General features: G+C 38.9%; 1 protein-coding gene across 1 annotated transcript in view; it reads right to left on the bottom strand.

Moving 5' to 3' along the window:
- Positions 1–400: 400 nt before the first annotated feature.
- The window catches only part of prkd2 (protein kinase D2), a 39,098-nt gene continuing 16,851 nt past the window's right edge, over positions 401–22,647 (bottom strand). The window contains exons 2-18 of the mRNA XM_084418072.1: positions 14,096–14,234; positions 12,758–12,889; positions 12,385–12,581; positions 11,693–11,876; positions 11,084–11,152; positions 10,783–10,945; positions 9,157–9,268; positions 8,006–8,083; positions 7,356–7,668; positions 5,858–5,910; positions 5,695–5,767; positions 5,323–5,429; positions 4,947–5,108; positions 3,774–3,872; positions 3,358–3,625; positions 2,991–3,076; positions 401–2,274 (exon numbers count right to left, since the gene is read on the bottom strand). Coding sequence (XP_084274198.1) covers positions 2,053–2,274; positions 2,991–3,076; positions 3,358–3,625; positions 3,774–3,872; positions 4,947–5,108; positions 5,323–5,429; positions 5,695–5,767; positions 5,858–5,910; positions 7,356–7,668; positions 8,006–8,083; positions 9,157–9,268; positions 10,783–10,945; positions 11,084–11,152; positions 11,693–11,876; positions 12,385–12,581; positions 12,758–12,889; positions 14,096–14,234 — 2,457 coding nt within the window. The 3' untranslated portion in view covers positions 401–2,052. The remainder of the gene's footprint in view (positions 2,275–2,990; positions 3,077–3,357; positions 3,626–3,773; positions 3,873–4,946; positions 5,109–5,322; positions 5,430–5,694; positions 5,768–5,857; positions 5,911–7,355; positions 7,669–8,005; positions 8,084–9,156; positions 9,269–10,782; positions 10,946–11,083; positions 11,153–11,692; positions 11,877–12,384; positions 12,582–12,757; positions 12,890–14,095; positions 14,235–22,647) is intronic.

Raw genomic sequence — 22,647 nt, 5'->3', positions numbered from 1 at the left:
AAACCTATTGTTGGAGACCTCCAATTCAAAATTAGGAACCTTAATTAAACAGCATAATTGGGGCACTTTAAACAGATGATTCAGACAGCTTTACAGCACAAACACTTGCACTTTAGTGTAAAATAATGAATATACTGGTATAAGAATGAATATTTGAAACCCCCTGGAATGCCTTTCTCCATTGGTAGTGGAACTCAAACATTTTTCCTTTTTATAAATTGAGGAACAAGCTGAAATTATTTTCCGTCAACAGATGCTGTCAATAAAGCATAAACCGTATTGAACAAGTTCTCCATGTATTTTTATGTTCATCATTCTGCCCAAAATCAGGAAAAGCGGATAAAAAAAGAATTAAACACGACTCAAAACATCACGATTCAAGACGATTCACTTAAACAGATTTATGTATCACCATGTTTATTATATCTGCTGGAAATGCTCCGACATTCCCTTCCACAAACTACATAATTTCTAAGGTTACATGTGTACAAAACAGTCCTTCATAGCAAGAAGTTTCAAGCAAACCTAATTCTCAGTGACATGCAGCCTAATGCTCAGGTCTAGGGTCAGTCAGGAGTAATAATACACCCTCAGTACAGCTCCACTAGTGAAGATCAGTTGAACTAGCCCGTTGCTGATCTGAGAACAGTCTAGGTAGTCTTAGTGCACTCAATGTCTTTGTAATAAGGCTGGATGGCAGCCCTCATCAGTCCTCATAAGATGACGTCCATTCTCAGAGGGGACGTCACCCGCACCTGCAGGCCAAACTGACGACAAGATACTGGAAAACACCAGTAATATATTTATTCTCAGTAATATGTAAAAACGGATCTGAAACTAAAAGTCACAGGATGCAAAACCGAAAAAATAATTAAAAAAATCCACCCACTAAATAGATAGGTATTTATCTCGGCATTTCGTATCATGACTAATACATTTCTCTTGAATGCTGTCACAACGTCAGACATGGGGATTCATAGCTTGATGTCAGTATGTCATGTATGATGAATAGTCGACGAGTTGACAAGTGAGGTTGACTGACTAATTTTTTATCACGCTAACTGTGTGCTGCACTTTAGTTGTTAAGTTGTGGGTGACATTTTGTGGCAAAAAGGTCCAATGTTTATTGTTAATAGTAGATGTATGAAGCACAGCTCACACACAAGTCACTTTCAAACCAAACACCTTTCTGTTGTTTGCGTGACCAACTTAAACGTGTGAAATCTCCGAAACTCCCAATCACTCGGATACCTAATGAAATGACTGGATTTCACCCATGTCATTTTGAAGAGCGTCTTTAAATGTAACCGCACCTTAAGATAGTTTAGACCATCTCAGAATTCTTCGCATTCAAAGCACCGCTGTCAGAAAATACACATTCAGAGGAAAGTCTCTGGCCATCACATCTCGCAACGTCCTCCAACAAGTGTTGAGTTTTCAAATACTGTGTTGACTTAAACTTTTATAAACAAGATCTTGAAAATGTGCGGTCATAAGCGAAAAAGGTCCATTGTCTGTTGTCAATAGTGTAGCAATGTGTCGTCAGAGCCGATAGCCTCGTGGGCAGCGCTCCAACATACAGGGGTGCATTTCCCAATAAACAACGTGCCTCACTGCTTAACCACCATAATATGATGCATCATGAAAATTTGCTGAACAGTGGCAAATGTGACCACACTTTAAGAAAGACGTCAAATTGCGTGAGGTAAACCCAAAACCAGCCAAATTAAATTAGGATTTCCTTAAAACAGATTGGCTGACGTATCGATTCTTTCAAAAATTGCGTTTTACAGTTCGACTTTACGCCTATGCCGGGATCAATTATTTTTCGACCTTAATATGTGCATCTCAGAAACAAGTCATCGCCAGTCCTCTGGCTGAAGGAGTTCAGAGTTCAGAGGGCCTGCAGTTGGCCACCAAAGACACACGAAGCTACGCTTTCTTACAGAGGGCTACATAACTACCTCCATCCTACGCTCGTGGTGCGCTAAAAGTCGCTAAAGTTCTGGCAGGTTCTCTTCATTCCTCTCGTCCGTCACCTCGGTCTCTTCTTCAAAGGATGCTGACACGCTCTGTCAGCCCCTGCATATCAGCGTCCTCGGCGCCCTCCTCGTCGTCGTCGGACGCAGGTGGCGGGGGCACCAGGTGAGGGGGGTAGGGCAGCGTGTGATTATGGGCGTACTGCTGCCAGCGACTGTCATCGCTCTCGTGGGTTATGTAACGCTCCCCAAGCTTTGACTCCAGCTCTCGGAGGTCCAACCAGGCCTGGTAATCCTGAAAGAGTGGACAGGGGCGGTGGGAGGTTGAGAGAGAAAGAGAGAGCAAATCATTGTAGACAGAAGGACGCCACTGCTAATGATGATCCATTTTGTTTTGCGGTGTCTAAAAGTGCTTTACTTAGGGGATTTATTTGTCGATAATGTAATTTGCTCCTTCAAACATAAAACTCTCTTTTACAGCAAATCCATTCTTACATTTTGTCATCTCAGAGGTTGTTTTTCACATTTGTCTTTTCTCCTGCCTTTAACATAATTACGAACCTATTTTCAATTATTTGTGTGAATATAATAACCTTCTCCTTGTCTCCTTATCCTTGAATCATTTATATTTAATTTAGAAATTATCATTTTAACAGTATTTGCAGTAATATAATACAATATAATATAATATAATGTAATGTTATACAATATAATATTTCACATGGCTCTCTGGAATACTTGATCTTGTTTGGTCGCTACAATCATCAGAGATGTATTTCCGAAAAATGACAATTGTCCATAGCAACAATAGTAATAATTCTGTAATTTCTGTAAAGCACATGTAAAAGTTTATTTGACCTCTTGATATAGGCAAAGGGTATTTTTTCATTTCTTTTTTCTTTTTTAAGAGCACAAAGACTTCTACACAAAAGACACAATATTCCCTGAAAGCAATCATTTTCATATAAAGAGCCATTAATAGCATGGATGTGGGTCTGATATAGGCATTACCTGCAGATAGGAATGGCTCAGACTCTTGTCCACACTGTAGCGTTTTCTCATCTTCACTTGGAGCAGGTTATTGATGAGGTCGATAGCTATAGAGATACAGAGATCACACAAACAAAATCTGCATTGATTGGAGCTAAATGATTTACAGCAGCGGACAGAAAATCAAAAGTGGATGGAGCGACTCAACCATCAGCCTGCTTTTAATGCATCGAATTTCTTTTTGTTATTATGAAGTACATTTCCTGGAATAGCCACGCCAAATGCTCTCTATTCAGCTCTATTACCTTTTCATCTACTTTTATTCTTAATTTGAACTGACATTATATTGTATGCTCGTATTTATTTGGTTTTAATATTGTAAGTGTACCTTCAGGAGAGATCTGTTTCCACGGGTTAGGCGGGTACATGAAGGCGGCATTGTGGATCTGATCATTGATGTCTTCATCCTCGTTGAAAGGGAACGTTCCACTCAGGCTAACATACATGATCACACCAACAGACCACATGTCCAGAGAGCGATTGTATCCCTGGTTCAGGAGGACCTCAGGGGCCAAGTAAGCCGGCGTGCCCACGACAGAGCGGCGGAAAGACTTCTCTCCAATGATGCGAGCAAAACCAAAGTCACAAAGTTTCACCTATGTATATGCAGCATGGGTGGGAAGAAGTGTTATGTCACGAGAGTCAACAAAGGTTAAAAACATTTGAGAAATGAAAAAAAGTGCTTTAATCATGTCTCCATCGGGGCGTTGACATGTTAAAAATGCACTTGGTGAATTCTCTGACCTGTGGGAAAGGATCCGCTGATGCCAATAGCACGTTCTCAGGTTTGAGGTCGCAGTGTACTATGTTTTTGAAGTGAAGGTGCCTCAGAGCAGCCAAAATCTAGAGAGAAGATATTGGTGCAAAAAAAAGAAAGAAAAGACAATCATCATAACCAAGAACGATAATTATATAAGCATGCACTGCAGCTTTACCACCTGGTCTTTAAATGCTTGAGCTGTTTAAAGTCTAATTTATTGTTCATCAGCTGGGAAAAAAAATGTTTTTTTCTGAAAGTGATTCCAAATGTATAGTTCCTCTAGTGTTGTTATCATTATAGCTCATTAAAATTAAACGATCATTCGAGCATAAATTCGAATCACGAACCGCTCTGAGTATAACGTCACAGGTTTCCATCTCTTCCAAATGACAGTAGTTATGGAGTGAACGCAGCATAAGCTTGTTGTTTTGGTTCAGGAGGAACTGTAAAAGGTGGCTGCTGTTTCAGCACTTGGTGACTGACGTCTGTCTAACTCTGCATAGCATGAAACGCGCTGATGATGTGTGATGTCTGCGTGAGCAGGGTGCATGGTTTTATGAAAATACATAAGTTGACAGGCAGGTAGAAAATCGTATCATTTCATTATCATTGGACGAACATTTGATGGTCCTACGCCTTCCACAGAAGATATATATACATATAAATATATTTAGACCACCTAGCTATCAGGATGTGAAGAGACTTTCAACCTGCCTTTTCTGGAACAAATCACCTACCCTGCCTTTAATATTTATTGTAATATTTTTTATAGTTATAGTGATCATATTTGGTGTGAACAAGCATTAATGCTGTGAGAATAGCAGAGTCCACGCTACAACTATAATAATAACGACACAAAGAAACAATATCATTGGAACCACTTTCAGAGCGATTTCTTCCAGCTGATGAACGATAAAAACATTAACAGCCAATCAGAATCCATCCTGCTTTAAAGAGCTCGAGCATTTAAAGCGGCAGACGACAAAACTGCAGCACGTGCTTAGGATAAACAGAATGATAATGTGTGTTCATTTTAGACGCTGATTTAGTTATGTTTATATTCATTGTTTTTGCCCTTTAGAATGATTAGTAAAACTTTATAGTTATAGTTAACATTCTTGGTGTGAACTGCCCTCAAAAGCATGTTATATGCTGACCTGTGTGATGAGGAACTTGGTGAGTCTCTCAGGAAGTCGTCCTTTCTCACTCGATAAAATCATCTCAAGCATGTCACCATGAAGTTTTTCCATTACCACAAACACCTTCTCTGGTGTCTCAAACATGCACTCAAGGTTTACTATACCCAAGTGTCGCAGGCTCTGAAAGAGAAAGAAAGGACAAGATAAAGAGATGCGTTTAAGTGACTCACATTGTTGTCGCTTATTTGCATTCATGACCTCATGTTAGGTGTCCTCACAATCAGAGGCCACACAGCATGTTTGTTATCATTCAGGTCAATACAAAGGCACTCATTAGCCGCACAGTTCCATGAGTGATGAGATCATTGATTCTCTATCGCCCCCTGCTGGTCACCTGCAGTATGGCTACTTCATTCCTCAGTTGGCTCTCCTGCTTGGTGGGGAACCGAAGCTTGTCGATTACTTTCACGGCTACATCCCGACCAGATTTCCTGTGTTTTCCTGTGTGGGTTGGGAAAATGATAATGATTTGTATATGAAGCATCTTTTGTAAATATCCATTCTTGCATATCATTAGTGGTGCTTGCTAGAGCTCATACTTGGGATGGATGAGGGATTTGAAGTATTTTTAAACTGGACTTTGATTTCTGTCTGGAATATCATCAAGTTTTGGGGGTTTTGAACACCCTGGCAACCACCAATTATACCTAAGTACCTGCACAGCAACATCCAAATGAAAAAGTCTAGTTTGCAGTCATGGACATACCTCCATATACCACGCCAAATTGTCCAGAACCTAAAACCTCATCAGCAAAGATCTGGTACACCATTCCAATGTCCTGTTGGGTACATTATCATCATTATTATCTTAATAGTTATCATTATCATAATCATAATCATCTTTGTCATCACCATGTTCTCTCACTCACCACGTTCTCCTGAATCTGGCTGTTAGACACAGAGATGCTGACTGATGCCTGCCCTGAAAATCAAAAAGATTAAACAAATTAGCCTTGCTTTATAATCTCAGTATTATACTCGTATAAAGGACAATGACGTTTCAAGGATGATACATTTAATAAATGAAATTTATATCATTTTTTATGACTTAATTTAATTAAATTTTTTTAAATGTCAAGTAAAAAAAAAAAAAAAAAGTTTTTTTCTTTTTTTAAACAAATATCAGAGTTTTTACAATGATTTTTCTTAGGATCATTTATTTGACATGAACTAACTATGCATTTTCAAATATATATATATATATATATACAGTACTGTGCAAAAGTCTTAGGCATGTTAATATCCCCCCACCCCCCGTCCCCCCCAAAAAATGGTTTTAAGTCAGTTATTTATATATTTTGCTGTAGTGTGTCAGTAGGAAATATCAGTTTACATTTCCAAACATTCTTTTTGCCATTAATTGTAATAATCCAGTGAGATTTGTGTATGCACGAGGAGTCTGACAACAGCCAGGATGATCTGATCTCACCATCATCGAGTCCGTCTGTGATTACATGAAGAAACAGAAAAAACTGAGACAAACTAAATCCAGAAGAACTGCGGGAACGTCTCCGAGATGCTTGAAGAAACCTTCCTGCAAAGCTACAGTACTGTGAAAAGTACTGGCACTTGTGTTAAAATGCTGTAAAGTGAGAATGCTTTCAAAAATAAAATCACAAATAAAATGTATTTATGATTTAACTTCTATTAACTAATTCAAATCAGTATATGGTGTAACGACCCTTTGCGTTTAAAACGGCTTTTGTCCAGGTACACTTGCGCATAGTTTTTCAGGTAGCTTTGCAGGAAGGTTTCTTCAAGCATCTCGGAGACGTTCCCGCAGTTCTTCTGGATTTAGTCTGTCTCAGTTTTTTCTGTTTCTTCATGTACGACTAAGACTTTTGCACAGTACTGTATATGTTGGCAGCGATAGCCTCGTGGGCAGTGAGTCGACATATAGTGTTTTCGCTCATCGGGCGACCCGAGTTCGAATCCCGGCTTGTGGACCTTTCACGATCCCATCCCGCCTCGCTTCCTGTCCACTCTATACTATTCTATGACAATAAAGCCCAAAAAAAATCTTTAAAAAATCAATATATATTTATCTGATTTTAAAATAAATTTAAGTTTCATTGCTTATTATTTTAAAATAACATTTAGCCATACTATTACGCAAAATTCTTTTTTTCGAGAATTTCATCCTTTTAATGGCACATGTTCAGTTAAACCACCAAGACATTTTTGACTAAGCTCTACAATAATTATCATTGATAATTTCGATTAATTCAGTTTGTTTGCATCATACTACTGAGCTACATCTAAATCCTCCACATAACCAATTTTTTTGTTGAGGTATCATACACTGACATTCCCCCTATTGTGCACGGGATTCATGATTATGTATGTGCTATCACACTTTTCACTCACGGTGAGGGGTGTGACCTTCTGCTGGAGGGTTGTCTTGGAAGATGACTGGCATGAGGGCTTGACGTATAGCAGTCTCCCAGCCTTTGGCGAACTCTCGTCCCACCCCGCTATTGGGCGCAACGCTGCAGGGGGTGAAGGAGATGGGTAGGCCAGACTCGTTGGATGACGGGGACGGGGTGGTGTTGGGGTCCTCGCCAACGAAGTAGATCATGGTACCTGTCATAATCTCAAAGCAATGGGGGCTGGTGCCGGCAGGTACGAGAGAGAAATCACGTGCCGGGCGTACCTCCAGGATCTCTGAGAGCGGGATCTCCTGCAGAAGCAGACAAAAGAGGCAAATTAGACACTCAATCATTCAGACAATGTGCACAGAGGTTAATTTCACAACAGGATCTACAATAATTAACTGAAATGATACATCAAACCAGGTAATTCAACATGTGTAATCACCTCGATGACCAAATAGCTTGTGAAAACCATTCATAATAAATTATTTCATGAACCAAGAATATTCATGCTTCATCTGTCATTGTGAATGCATTATGCATAATGTAATGTGGCATTTCCACATCTGCATTAACCCCTTCTTCATGTGCAATTTGGCTCACAGTGTTTATAAACAATCATTAAACCATAAATAGAGATTGTACCTTGTAGTACTTGTTGGTGGTGTCGTTTTGAAATAGGATGATGCATTTGCAGTCCAGGCGCCAGTAGTGTCTCTTCCTCTGTTGGAGGGTGGAGTGAGAAGTCAAAGGTCATAGGTCAACAAGGAGTTGGTGCTGGGGGTCAGCTTCACCCCAGCAGACAGGAGGAAGAAAGCGAAGGGTAAACAGAGCTGAAGAGAAAAGGAGGATGCAAGAGAAACACCAAGAGGAAAGTTAGAAAGAAAAGGCTAGAGGAGTAAAATGCTACACAGGAGGCCAAGAACAGGTCAATATATCAATGTCTAGCCAATTTTTGAAAGAGAACATCCATTCTTTGTGGAAATACTCGTCTAAAAGCACCAAGCACACTATGAATGACATTTACGGCTATTCATTCTTACAAATCAATACCCACTCCAATAGTAATCCAGCAGGGGACACCAAGAATAGGCAGTGATTTAAAAGCTGAAGATTTGCTGATATTATAGTGCAGATTGAGGCAGAACGCAGAAAGAAATATCAATAGTGATGGTTGGTAGTGAGGTAAGGACAGTGTAAAGACTAGAGAGAAAACTCTAGAATAGTTCACACAAAAATGTATTCATTCACTCATCCTTTATCGTTCCAAACCTAGAATATCCTTGTCACTATTTTTAAAATAATTAAAGTGATATGGACTGAGGGTTTCATATTAATGTAGTTCATCTTTAAAATATCAGTTAAAAGTACTACAAATAAATAACACATTAACGCCTGATTTTAAAGGCAATATTAAAATTGCATTTAAAAAAAGCTTTAGACATGCATTTGGCAAAAGAATAAAGAAAAGCAACTGATAATTGTGTAAATACCGCATTTAAAAATAATTATATTATCATAATAATAATCGTATTAGACAATTAAATAAATATTGACGTATTAAATTCATAAATTATTTGTAAATTTGAGAAGTGATTTATTTATTTACAGTTTTTATTTTGAAGTGGCACAGATCTATTGTTAAATAAAGATAAGATGTTCTTCAAAAGATCACCAATTGGGTTCCACAGAAAGAAAGAAAAATGTCATATGGATTTGGAACGACATGAGAGTGAATAATATTCATTTTTGGGTCAACTGTCCCTTTCAGGTCAGCTAGCAGTGAGAGGAAGTACCAGTGTGTCCTTGTTGCTGTATTGCACCATCCAGCCTTCCTTGATGGCCGTGCTGGAGCGACGTGTGGTCTGCCTGATGGACTGCACTACTCTCATCAGAGGAATATTAGCACTGGAGAGAGACAAGAGAGCAGACAGTCAGGACATACATTCATGAGGTCTGAGTAGAGGTATGCAGGCAATTGTATGCTGAATAAAGAGAGACACAACAAAGCAGCATGAATTGCCAGTGAACAGTTTGCGAAAAGCTTATATCTTATTGGTCATCAGTTTTTTTTCTCAGAGGGAAATCTAAAAATTGATCCTACACTATAAGAAAAAAAAAAAAAAGTAGTTGCTGTTCGAGTTTTCACACTCGAATCGAAGGGCTCAATAGAGATGCTATATCTCATTTTAAATTGACCTTTTCATGATTACACATTTTTGGTGTGTAAGATTTGCATAAGCCCTATTTATAGTCCAATTTCAATTATAGGTGTGGCCTATTAACTTTCCCCGTCAGCGCTTCTTTTCTTTTAAGTTGCCCGCCCGCATTTTTTGATAATTTTAACAAAAATGTAATGGCCCCCAGAGTATTTAGTTGTATGCATATCTGAACATGCAATATATTTTTTATATATCTTTTAAACAACAAGGTACCATTTTATTCTAGCTTCATGCGTGCATTCCTTTTTATCAACACTTGAATGTGGGTACGTTTCATAAAAAAATCCAACATTTTGAACAAACAGCTGAGAAAATCTAACATTTTTCAATGACTACAACATGCATAAGCAATGCTTTTATCTCGTTTCTGCTCGTTTTTGGCCTTTGTTTTGATCCGGAGATTCTGGTCTCTTTCATAAAATGCATAATAGCGCCCCCTACCATATAACAGTGAAAACACAGAAAGCCAGAAAATTCTATCAATGGCGGGGAAGCGTTGTCTCAAATGACGGAAAATCCCACCAATGCCGTGGAAAGATTTAAATACCCGTTAAACACTATATTCTCACTATTAAACGCCCATTAGCCACTTTATTGTCTTCATTTTTATTTAAAATGAACTCCTCCGAGCTGATAGGCGATGGGAAAAGGGAGAAGAATGAGTTAGGAAAAAGAGATTTGAACTTGTGTTGGTCAAGCTAATAACAGCCGCCTACGGGGCCGTTCACATGCCTAGTCTTTAAAGTTTGTTATTTTAAATGTAGATTTGCTCCAAGATGGAGGAACAGCTGTTTTATTTCTCTTCTCCAGAAATAAATTTAGTAGCAGAGCTACTGCAAGGGATTTTCGCTGCTGGAAATTATTTAGACATTGCTGAAACTTCCTCATCATGGGGAGCCCAAGCTCCCGAGCGCTTTGGAAAGAATGAGAAAGTGGTGCGGCCGCTGTTTACCACACGTTTTTAGACGCAACGTGAGCGGCCACTTTCTCTCCATGCTACTGCTCCTGTTATCAGAGTGGTTTCTTTTTTTCATTTTGTCTGACTCAACCCGACATTGTTGGGTGGAGTTAGTGTAAATAGCCTCTGCCAACAAGGTGAGCTATTTGTACTTGGTGTAAATAGACACTCTGTTTTGTTTATTATGAACAGACCTTAAAGTTGTATTTTTGTCTATGTGTGTCTAAAACCTGTCTAACTACCTCTGGTCTCCACTTGCTCCATCCTGGCCGCTGTCTGGGGAGAAAGACCCGGGGATACTACAGGCCTCGTCTGAGTCGTCCATCATAGAAGACTTGTCAGTGTCAGAATACTCATTACTGTAGTCCATCGGCACCTCCGTGTCTGTGCTTGGACTTAATATGTCTGAGAGAAAGACAAGGTAAAAAAAAAGTCACATACAAGCATAATGAAGTGACAAACAATAATAACATGTTTGCAGAAGCAACACACAGTGCAAATATGCCAAATGTGTTAATGTCCATTATGTCTCACACTCATTACCAAGAGTCTCTCCCAAACAGTCATTTGGGACCTTGTATGCACATCGCTTGTGGCAGTTGAACTTGCAGTCTAAAATAAATAAAACAAGTGTTATTAGCAAAATCAAATAAAAATGGTATCAAATATAAATATTAGCAATTCAGTTTTTCAATTAACTTACTACATAATATGCTACTTTTAAATTAACTTCTTTGGATTTACTAATTGTGGGCAGTCAAATATTTATGTGTTATGTTCATCTCTCTAGACTGAGTTTCTGTATTACAAACTAAAAACAGTAAAAAAACAGTAATATTGTGAAATAGTATTACAATTTAAAATAACTGTTGTCTATTTGCAGTGTTAGGGAATTACTAAGCAATTAATAACTGTAACTTAATAAGCAGCATAATGTACAGTCAGCCGATCATTACAGCAAAATCAATCTGTTCACCTCATTGGTACAATATCAGCATGGGTCAATATGCAGGAAAATGAGGAATTCAGTAATAGATCATAAACAGATGGCATTCCTAACTGTTCTGTAGTACCAATTTGTAAAGTCAGGGCAATGTTTTTTTGTTAGTTTTTTTTTAAGTCAGGGTGATGTATTGAGCGAGACTGTCAAACCTTTGCACTGGAGTCCCTGGCGGAAGAGTCCTCTCAGCAGTTTCTTGCAGTACTGACACACAGTGGGGCGCGTGTATGAGTGAACGGCAAATGTGTGCGGGACCTTCACTTTAGTCATGAGGATCTTGTCCAGGTGGACGGGCCGCCCGGTGTAAAAGCGCCTGGCCTCACTGGGGGTGCGGGGCTGGAGAGAGACCAACATTATATTTACAAAACAGATTTCATAATACATATTTATATTGTTATTAAAGTTATTTTAACAAGTATTTATATATGTAAATATGTGTGTGTGTGTGTGTGTGTTAGTGAGTGTGTATGTACTGTATATATATATATATATATATATATATCACTCACACATATATATATATATATATATATATATATATATACACATGCTTCATTCAAAGCAACTATATTTTTATATATATATGTACTGTACATAAAATTATTATCTGAAAATTCTACAATTCTGAAGTATAGCGCTACATTTTTATTAAAAAAAATACACTTGAAATCAAGATGTGCGCTTTTTAAATGTATTCATTTAGCAGATGCTTCATCCAGAGTGGTTATTATTATTATTTTTATTTGTGCCCTCAACAACTGCTGTTTTTATTAAAAAACGTACAATATGTTTCTTGATTAAAATTTAGTGGAAACATGAAACCGAGTGTTTGTGTGTCCTGTACCATCTGGGTGTGCGATCGTATGAGGCTGGCATCCTCAGACGTCACGCTGCTGTTGATGCTGCTGAGGGACTCTGAGGTGGACAGACGCAGGGACTGACTGCTGGTGAGGGACGTGGTGGACAGCCGCCGCTTCCTCGCCCCACTGCAGTTATTGGGAATGCTAAAGGCACAGCGTTTGTGGTAATTCAATCCACAGCCTGCAGGGGGAGACAGTGAGAGGGCAAAAAAATGGACACTTATGTCATGCTTATGTCCATATTTGAAGGATTTAAAAGTGAGCAAGTTAGGTCATGGGAAATAGGCTAGATAAAATCACATGACAGCTCACAAATTTAGCTATGGTTGAATGAACACAAGTATGACCAGTCCCCACCATCGCATTTGAGTCCTTGGCGCACCAGGCCGAAAAGCATCTCGCCGCAGTGATCGCAGAATGCCGGTGCGCGATACGAGTGCACGTTTAATGCGTGCGGACGAATCTGGAAGTCCTCAAATGTGGCAGCAGCTGCGGAATAAGCAACAAAATAGATAAAAATTAGATCAGGAGACATCAATGCTAATAGCTCAAATGTCATTCAAACCTTGTTTAAGCACAATGTGAATTTTCTTTTTGCCTATGTCACGATATGAGGTTAAATCCAGCCCTGGTCTGAAGCCATGTGAGTTGGAGTCAGAGATACAGCTCTATCAAATCTATTCTTTCAACATCCTCTCAAAACATTTCAATGCTGATTATAATTGATCATCCACTTTGGCTCTCGGACATCAGGCTCACAAATAACTGGAGCTTGTGTGAGTTTCTCTACCAGACAAACAATCAAAATTGGCCGAATGGGACTTTGATATGATCTGGTCAGGTCAGATCTATTCCTTCAATGCAGTGACAAAAGCTATCGTTCAGATTTTGACTATTGACTTTACAGCCATTTTAACATTATAGAAAAATGTGCCAAATTTCTGTAAAATGTCATTTAAATCTGTTCACTACTGTGTCTTTGAAAGGTGCTTTGATATTAAAATGACTCACAAACACAATCTAAACAAGAATACAGAGCCTGTGGATTCATGTTCTGGTGCTTCCTTGAAAATCAGTTTCCATTTGTCACAGCATAATAACATCCCTATGTGTTGCTCTGTATGGGTAAATCTTACAATAAAAAAACACATTTTGTGTGACTGTGGTCAATTTTCATCTTAAAATTGAATAAAACACGCAGTATTCGGCATAGAGAAAAGGATTTTTTTTATATTTTACTTTTGAGTTATTAATTCTCATTATTATAGTGTTTTTTTAGTATTATTTATATCGTATTATAGCATTTATTGATATTTTAAATTAGCCTTGATATTCATATTTCAGTTTTCATTTTAAGTTTTAATATTTTTATTTAGCTTTTATATATATATATATTTAAGGTTTAGTCATTTTAGTACTATTTTAGATTCTCCTTATATTGTTATTACTGTATATATATAACATATGATCATAATTGGTCAATCATTGGGAATTTTTTTTTTAAATTAAAATAAGCATGATAATAGGAATCAGGTTCAGTCAAATTACATTAATGTGAAATAGGGGGAAACTAAAAAAGGCCAACAGTCGCTCATGTCCCAGAAATGATCAAATCTTGATAATGAATGACTTCTACTAGCTTTGTTGCAACAAATTTGAAGGCCTTTTGAGCTACTGGTTAACTCTATGACCCACCGGACAGAACAACCTCCACCAGGTCCCCCTCCTGGATATCCGACACTGCCTTGACCAGCTGCAGGATGTTATTGCTGCTGGTGTCGTGCTTGAAGAGGAGGATCTTGTCATAAATCCCATAAAAGCCACATTCAGGAAACTGGACAAAACAAAGAAAGCGGGATAAATTGATTAGCCTCATTTATGGTGCATATACATATCCACTGCACTCCACTGATGTAATATTTCTCTTTTCCTGTTGTCAGCAACCGTCACTGCACTACAGCAGCTCAACACAACCACAACATCCTTCATAGATTTTTTGGCTCATGGTCAAACATGGTGAATCCAGCATTTTGGAGTCAGTTACTGGGAATGGTGGTCATCATGTTACTGAAGAGCCATCTTTAAAGGTTCCCGATGGTGTAAAATGGGTGGCACTTTTGCAGTTGTACCCACTAGGGAACTCCTCTCTTATTTCTGCAAGTGTTTCACGTCAAGGGGTGTGTGTGAGTGTGAGTGTGAGTGTGAGTGTGTGTGTGTGTGGGGGGGGGGGGGGGGTTGTTTTTTGCTTCTGCCAGCTGCATTTTTGAAGATTTCCTGTTGTTGCAGAGAAGAGCTTTTAATTTTTGTAGCTCTGCTGAGTCGAGAGCTGCCGTAATTTTTCTGAACGGATTTAGAGGTTTCATGTTGTTTTAGGAGATTGTATTACTTAATAAATATGTAACTTTTCTTTAACTTTTGACAGTCAAAATGTATGTGAAAAATGTCTGTTCATACATGTGGGTCAGTTATTCATAGTGAAGTATTGTAATAAGGAGGCAACAGGATATATAGCCTATTATTATTCATTAACACCAGAAGTAACATTTTTTTAAGTCAGTATTACACTAATGATAACGAACATATTCATTTGCCAAACATTGTGCGGTTTTTCTTGCCTTTGCCATTAAAAATTCTAGTCATCGATTTTGTCCAAACATATAAATTCTGTCATCATTTACTCACCATATGTTGTTCCAATCCTTTTGTGGAACATGAAAGAAGATATTTTAAAGAATGTCTGTGCAGTCCATACAATGAAAGTCAATGGGGCCCAATCAGGGTTGCCAGGTCTGCGGAACAAAACTAGCCCAACGGCCAATCAAAAATGGGGGGTTTAAGGGGGCAAGTAAATGATGACAAAATTTTCATTTTGGGGTGGACCAAAAATCACGCCATTAAGAGTGCATCAAAATGTGTTTTGTTTTGTGTCACAATGTGTCACAATCAAACCTTTGCAAAGAGGCTGTTATTGAAGAACGGTTTTCTACAAACCTTACTGAATCCGACAGAAAACCAATAGCCTGTAAAACTTTGTATCTCATTATATATGCAAAGACAAAGTTTACTTTGGTCAGCGAGAGGATGAAAACGGTAATCTAATATTACATTACCAATGATTTTAGGTATCTAATGGGCCTCAACACAGTAAAAAAAAAAAGAAACTGATCAAAAATGTATGACTTGAACCCTTTAAGGACTTTCAGTTGCGGCTTGGAGCATTTTCAAAACCATAAACATTAAACCAACAAAAATAATATACAACCCAAAGCCTTTTGATCACCAGGCATGTAGAGCAGCAGAAGAACAGCTCTTTGATGAAGATCTTGCAGGGGGATTCCAATGCAGAACCCATTTGGGCTAATTAGCATGTGATCTGGCATTGTGGATTCAGTTGGTTGCCTTTCATTTTGGGCTGACAGCTGTGACCGTGCTGAGATATAAGCCTGAGAGCCAGTCGGGTGTGATACCCGAGCACTTCTGCATTACAGCCGTCGCCTGCCAATCATTGTAGAGTGAAATCCCAATTGGCACCAAGCAACTACCTGGCAAGAGAAGATTAGCTACCTGAACAAGCCAACTTGGACCGACTTCGAAATGAGAAAGCTGGGCAGAGTCAATAGCATGACATAGGTGCAGTGTTACATATAAAGGATGAAGGAACAACAAGAATGAAAAAAGATATAGCCGCCCCATACCGCAGGTCAAAGGAGTGTGGGACGTGGGGTTGATAATGTCAGTCAAATGCATAGGGCCTTATCGTTGGAGCAGATCTCCTGAATAGTTTATAATGTCCCATTCATTGCATGTCATACAAGTCAGTGAGCTGGAAGCCATCACAACAGCAGCCTAAATGAAGGGCCCTCTCCTTGTGTCTTTTTGGATGTGCGAGCAGCACTGGAGAAAGTCAATGGGATTTTCCACTGCGGAACATGGAATAATGGATGATATCCATGGATGATATCATTCCATTGACTTCTTCTATTCATTCGCATGCGAATGTGGGAGACAGAAAATACAAGCTCATGGAAATTTGCGGCATTTCAAAGTTTAAGTGGTAAACTCGATTCACAGACAACAAAAATGACAGCAGTGAGAAAACAGCAGTAAAGAAAGCATCTGATCATAGTGATGTGGATATGTTTGCATGAGCTCTGCACTGTTCTCCAGTTAAGTCACGTCACGTTGATTTATACACCTTTATAACATAGATTGCTTTATAATAAGCAGCTTTACTCTATCAAACATGAAAAAACAGTGTCCATGTCTCTTTCAATAAGAATTTCAATAGAACGTCAATTTCTATTAAATTAAAAAAGCAGCTCTCCAGTGTGTTCATGTTTTTACTCGCATCTAACCTCGACGGACTGAACAGAAGAAATGAACCGCAGAAGATTTCCATGTCAAAGAAGGCGGAGCCTCAGAACCACACCTACCTATTACAAAAAATCACCACAGACCAATGGTAGGTCAAAGGTGTTTACCAGTTGGAACGTTTCGATCTCACAGAAAGAACTCCAAACGAATGTCGTTTTGGCCTTATTTTTTTTTATTGAAAACGTCACACCGGGTCGTTATTTGATTAAGTACAGTAACATTTGTGGATCAAAACCTTCATTCAAAGTTATACATGAATTTTTAACAATACCCGTTCTTGTCCTAGGACAACTTTGAACATTTTTGATCCACTTCAAATGTTGACTACTGTATATTGCTGCCTTTAGCTGAAATTAAGCGTAGCGTCAGCTCTGGCAGGTCACGTTAGTCAAGCTCGCATCGGCTGACTCTCAGCCGATGCACGTCTACCTATAGAAATACGACGCCTATCACTGTATACGTATATAAGCTCCTTCAGTATTATCAGCAGCTATCGCGTTTCTCAGGAGCTCATTAAATGACAAAATTCGGCAGGCAAACCGCATCATCTCACAAGGAATCGTGGCAATCGGGAATTTAGCGAGAGGAATTAGTTCCCCACAAGGATTTTACCTTAGATTCATTCAAGTTTGTGAACTTGAACACGAGATTCGCCGCATTGATCATAAGCTGCCTGATTTGGAAGTGACCTGAGCTAGCATTGCTTCTCGCATCGCTGCATAATTGACACAGGACTTATGTGATTCACTCTCCATTCATCTCTTAAAATCTTTTTAATGCTGATTGCTATCAGGGTATTGGCAACATACTTCTTGCTAATGCTATCCGTGTTGCTTGGGCTTATCTAGTCGTTTTGCAGCACAGATTCAATCAGCTTGCGATGAGTTAGTTAGGAAATAACAATTCATGATGCAAACGGAATCATTTCTGCTGTGGCACAGCTCTAAAAAGACATAGTAAACAGTCACTATTCAGTTGAGTCAGTTCAGCGTTGATTACGTCTGGTATCTGACACGCTTGGTCTATCTAGTTCTTGGAAAAACGGCGTTGTTAAACCTATAGTGTACTGGAAATATGATTGCTCTAAAGGCTATCTGGTGTTATCGAAACATGCTTGTTCTTAAGGCTATTTGGTAGCTACTGGAAACATGCTTGTGCTTAAGGCTATCTGGTTGCTATTGGAAACATGCTTAGATTTGTTTTAAAGGTTTAAAGAAGGGCACGACCAAAAAAGTTTGAGAACCACTGCTCTAAAAGCTGCTAGTTGCTATTGGAAACATGGCTGTTTTAGGGTTATTTAGCCCAGTCGTTATCTGGAACATGGCTGTTTTAGACTTATATCTGGTGTCATTGTCACATGATATGCTAAGATTATCCAGGTATCAGCAAAATGCTTGTCGTTGTTTCAGCAACATTGCTATCAGCACTGTACTGGTTGCTAATGCAAATGTTATATATGCTCATTATTTAGGCTTCTAGTATTATTGAGCATACTGTACTAAGCGGCATGCTGTGGTAATCAAAACGTTGTTTTAGCCTTATCTGGTTGCACAGAATAAACAATGAGCTTTTTTTTTCTTTTTTTTTTTTTCGATTACTGCAACATGCTGTGTTAAAGTTAGCACATGGTGGCTAAAGCTTATCTAGATTATTGGTTGCATATTGTGCAAAATACACATTAGGTTTGTTCACCGCAGAGGTCTGTCCTTCAACACTAACAACATCGTAGCATGATGATCCCGTGAATGAGTGTTTAATCATGGGAGACGTCATCTTCACCTCCACAACCAATGGAATTCAGTACGATGGGAGTAGAAATTATTTTCATGAATGAGGAAGCACACAGTACTTCATTGCTTAGCAGCGCACTGCATATGACTCAGAGCACAGGGTGTATGCTTCCCTGACCGGACTACACTAGTTGTAATACTAGTCCTATGGTCATATAACATGCTTGTTACATCAGATTTTGTTGCCACTAGTCAGAGCTATTGCTGTAGGGTGTATGCTTCCCATGCCAAACTACACTAGTTTTAGCATAGTTCTGTGATATACAACATGCTTTTTGTATCAGATTTTGCTGCAGCTAGGGGTGTAAGCTTCCCACAATAGATTCAAACAACTGTTAAATTGGCTACAGCAACATGCTGTTGCAATGTGGTCTTGCTTGCTCCAGCTTGGGGTGATGCACCCTGGGTAAGATTGGATCTTTAGTACTCAACATATGCCACTAACATCAGGATGTATTAACCATTCTATCAGCATCAGTCATGCTTGGGGTGCAATCCTAAATGTATGCTATTTGTCACTCGAATTTGACGATAGTGGTCCTGACAGAAATTAAGCGTATCGTCTGTTCAAGCTCGCATCAGCTGACTCTCAGCTAATACACATCTACCTATAGGAATACGAAGCCTATCACTGTATCCATATATAAGCTCCTTCAGTATTATCAGCAGCTATCGCGTCTCTCAGGAGCTCATTACCCTCCTCCATCCCCAGCTCCTCCTCTCGTCCAGTCAGTATGGCATTCTGATTCCCGCTAAAACGCAACGCATGCTCTCATGTATTGCCGCAGGACAGCAAATGTGAGTACATTTTCTGTCATCTTTGTGATATGAAGAGTGTGTGCAAGTCACATATTTTAGCAACAGTGTGAAAGTGAATAGCACATAACAGGCACAATGGTGCAATGTGCGTCATGACTAAACTTACATCATCGTTTTTAAATACCTCCGTTTTGACAGTCCACACTACAATGCGAAAACGGGCTTTTCAAATTTATCCACTTTGGAGAGCATTTTCAAAAAGCTTTGTTTTCATTAAACCGGTGTTTCAGTGTGGACAGAACGGAGAGAAAAAGTTGCGTTTTCAAATGAAAACGTATTAGCGTGGACAAGGCCTAAGTCACATTACGACCTTGCAGTGTCCGCAGACATTTTGTAGTGTGATTGCAGCTTAACCAACTCACAAAAATGCATTCATGCGTAAAGAATCCTGTAAATAAGTAAAACCAGGTTTAAGGTTCAACCAGAATTGGTGCGCTTGTCTTGCATCCAAGGTGGAGTTTTAGTGGGACTTTCCAATCACTATCATGCTAATGAACGATGTACAATCCGGCAGGGGATCATGTTGATGTTGTGATACAAGCATGGGAAAATAATTTACAGAACAAGAGCGAGGGGTGTGAGAAAACAAAACCCAGATACGACATCAGAGAGCTTCAAAGCTCCCCGCAGTTGCGGAAGACAGGAAGAAACAAACTGAGACAAAAAGAAAGAGAAAGAGTATAGAGAATCACTACACTCCAAACCCCAAACAACACCTTTCCACCCAGTTCCTGTTTTTTTGACTGCCAGAATTAGGATTCCCATGTGTTCCTTTCAGAGCACATGTGGTTAACCTCCACCTCATTTAGAGGAAGAGACGGACCAAGGTCCCTGCCTTCCGCCCAAAATTCTCCCTCCCTCTGCCTGAAGCTTCCACAAGAAAGTCAACAACCCTCCATATTGTCTATTTCCAGAGGCTTGAGCTGCTGCCAAAGATTATAGTCCACACCCGGCATGCTACCGCAACTTCTAACCAGCCTCTAAACAAGCTTGACAGCAGCAGGCGGCCTCAAGCAAAAACCGTACCGCTCTTGCTGAAATGGGCAAAGGTTGTTCAGAATTTGTCTGCAGAATTTGTCTGCAATTAATGAAGCTGCTTCACATATCATTTCTGCTTTAGTGGTTGATGAGTCAAACGATTATTTATGTCCCATTATATCTAGAATAAAACTGTTGCAGTCTCAGAACGGCTTCAGCTTGTTCACTGACTGACTTCTGCATATTTAACACAAAACATTAGAAGCTCTAAATCTGATTTGCTGATGGTGTGGGTTGCTACAATGAACACTTTTGAGAAAGAAACAATTACTGTATTTGGAAGGTTGGTGGAATCTACTATATAAAAGATACTAGCAAGAGTTGTTTGAGGCACTTGGGCAAGAAATAAAGGAAAACTTCTATGGCGTTATTTTTTAGTCAAATGTCATGAGCGTGTAAGACATGCTCAAGAGCACATTATGTTATTTCACACGCGCAAAAATGAACCTTCAGCTGGCATGATAAAAGTACTCGCGCACAAATTCAACAACCGAGAGGTGTACAAGTAGCTGCGAGCGAGCGCCTGGCATACTCTCATAGGTTAACTCTGCTTGTACAGTGGAATCCTGCTCGCGCGCAGCGGGCTTCTGCTCGTGGAGTGCTGTTTTGCTCGCGCAGTGGATTTCTGCTCGCTCAGCTGATTTCTGCTCGCTCGAGTCTACATGACTTTTGACAATTTGGGGGCGGAAACCAAGGAGGGCACTGACCCTCTTATGATTGGTCACTTTCATCATGGAAAATCTTGGGAAATCCTAACCCCGCCCACCTTCTGACGCAGCACGCGTCACTCAGCTCGCTCTGCTACTCCGGCTATCTCTGTGTATATTTTAGACAACGAAATATGTGATAAAACACCATACTAACTCTTTTCGTTTTCATTTAAAGAAATCTTAAACATGATAGCCACACAAATGTGGTTCAGGCAACGCGTATTGATTATATTCACTGCACATTGCCTATTTATAAAAAAATATATATATATAAAACACAAACCTGCCTCTTTTCGTTTTAAATATAATATAAAAACATTAAACATTTTAATATGGTCCAGGCAATATGTGCATTTGTACTAAACAACAGATTTTGCAGTAAACAACATTACAGTTTTTAAAATTTTTACATACAATTATTACAATTTAAAATGACAAAACTCAACCCAGTCTCTTTTTGTTAAATTTCAGTTTTTATCAATATTAGCCATTATAAAAGTATAAGTAAAAGGTATAAGGTATTAATTTATATACAAATAAAGCTATACATATAAGCTATTTAACTTTACCGTTGTATGGTTAGACTAGAGCGCTGACTTTGTATGTTTGACTGAATTGTTTGCTTTATTTGTATAGCTTCTTATACCTTTTACTTATCCACCTTATTCTGCTCTAAACAATGCGCGCTGCCATAACGACGACTCCGGTTGCCTACTTCCGGTTCGTAGCGCTTGACCTGTACTAGCAGCGAGAGAATGAGTTCAAGCTCCTCATGTGCAGTTGTTGGTTGTTTTAACAATTCAAAGAAGATTTCAAACTTTTTAGAAACTGAGTGTTTCGAGCATAAGATAAGAAGGAGATAATGCCCATGTCCGGTTCCGTATCAGATACATTCAATAAAGTAAACGTTTAGAGTGGTTAGCGTTAAAACTGAAGCATAAGAAAAAAAGTCGGAAAACTTTGCCCATTAATTAGATGTGCAAGGCAAGCTGGCAAGTTTTCGGGTTGTTATGGACAAGTAAAAATGACATTATTGTATATTATATGAAATACAATTATAATAAAATTCTAAGTTATGACTACTGTATACTGTAGGCTACTGTTTTTATTTTTAAAAGGATGTGATGTTGTTGTGAGATTGTCTTTTGTCCATGTTAACATGACAGATGTGAAAAACATTTTGGCTCGTTTGACTCAGCTCACTGAAAAGAGCCGGTTCTTTTGACTCACGGCTCTTTAGAAAATAAATTCTTATCTCCTTCTTATCTTATGCTCGAAACACTCAGTTTCTAAAAAGTTTGAAATCTTCTTTGAATTGTTAAAACAACCAACAACTGCACATGAGGAGCTTGAACTCATTCTCTCGCTGCTAGTACAGGTCAAGCTACGAACCGGAAGTAGGCAACCGGAGTCGTCGTCATGGCAGCGCGCATTGTTTAGACTGAGCAGAAAAAGGTGGATACTTTTATAATGGCTAATATTGATAAAAACTGAAATTTAACAAAAAGAGACTGGG

The sequence above is a fragment of the Rutilus rutilus genome (assembly GCF_951802725.1).
Source record: "Rutilus rutilus genome assembly, chromosome: 9".
Lineage (NCBI taxonomy): Eukaryota > Metazoa > Chordata > Actinopteri > Cypriniformes > Leuciscidae > Rutilus > Rutilus rutilus.
Note: the sequence above shows the minus strand (reverse complement) of the source record. Positions and strands in the feature narration are given on the sequence as shown.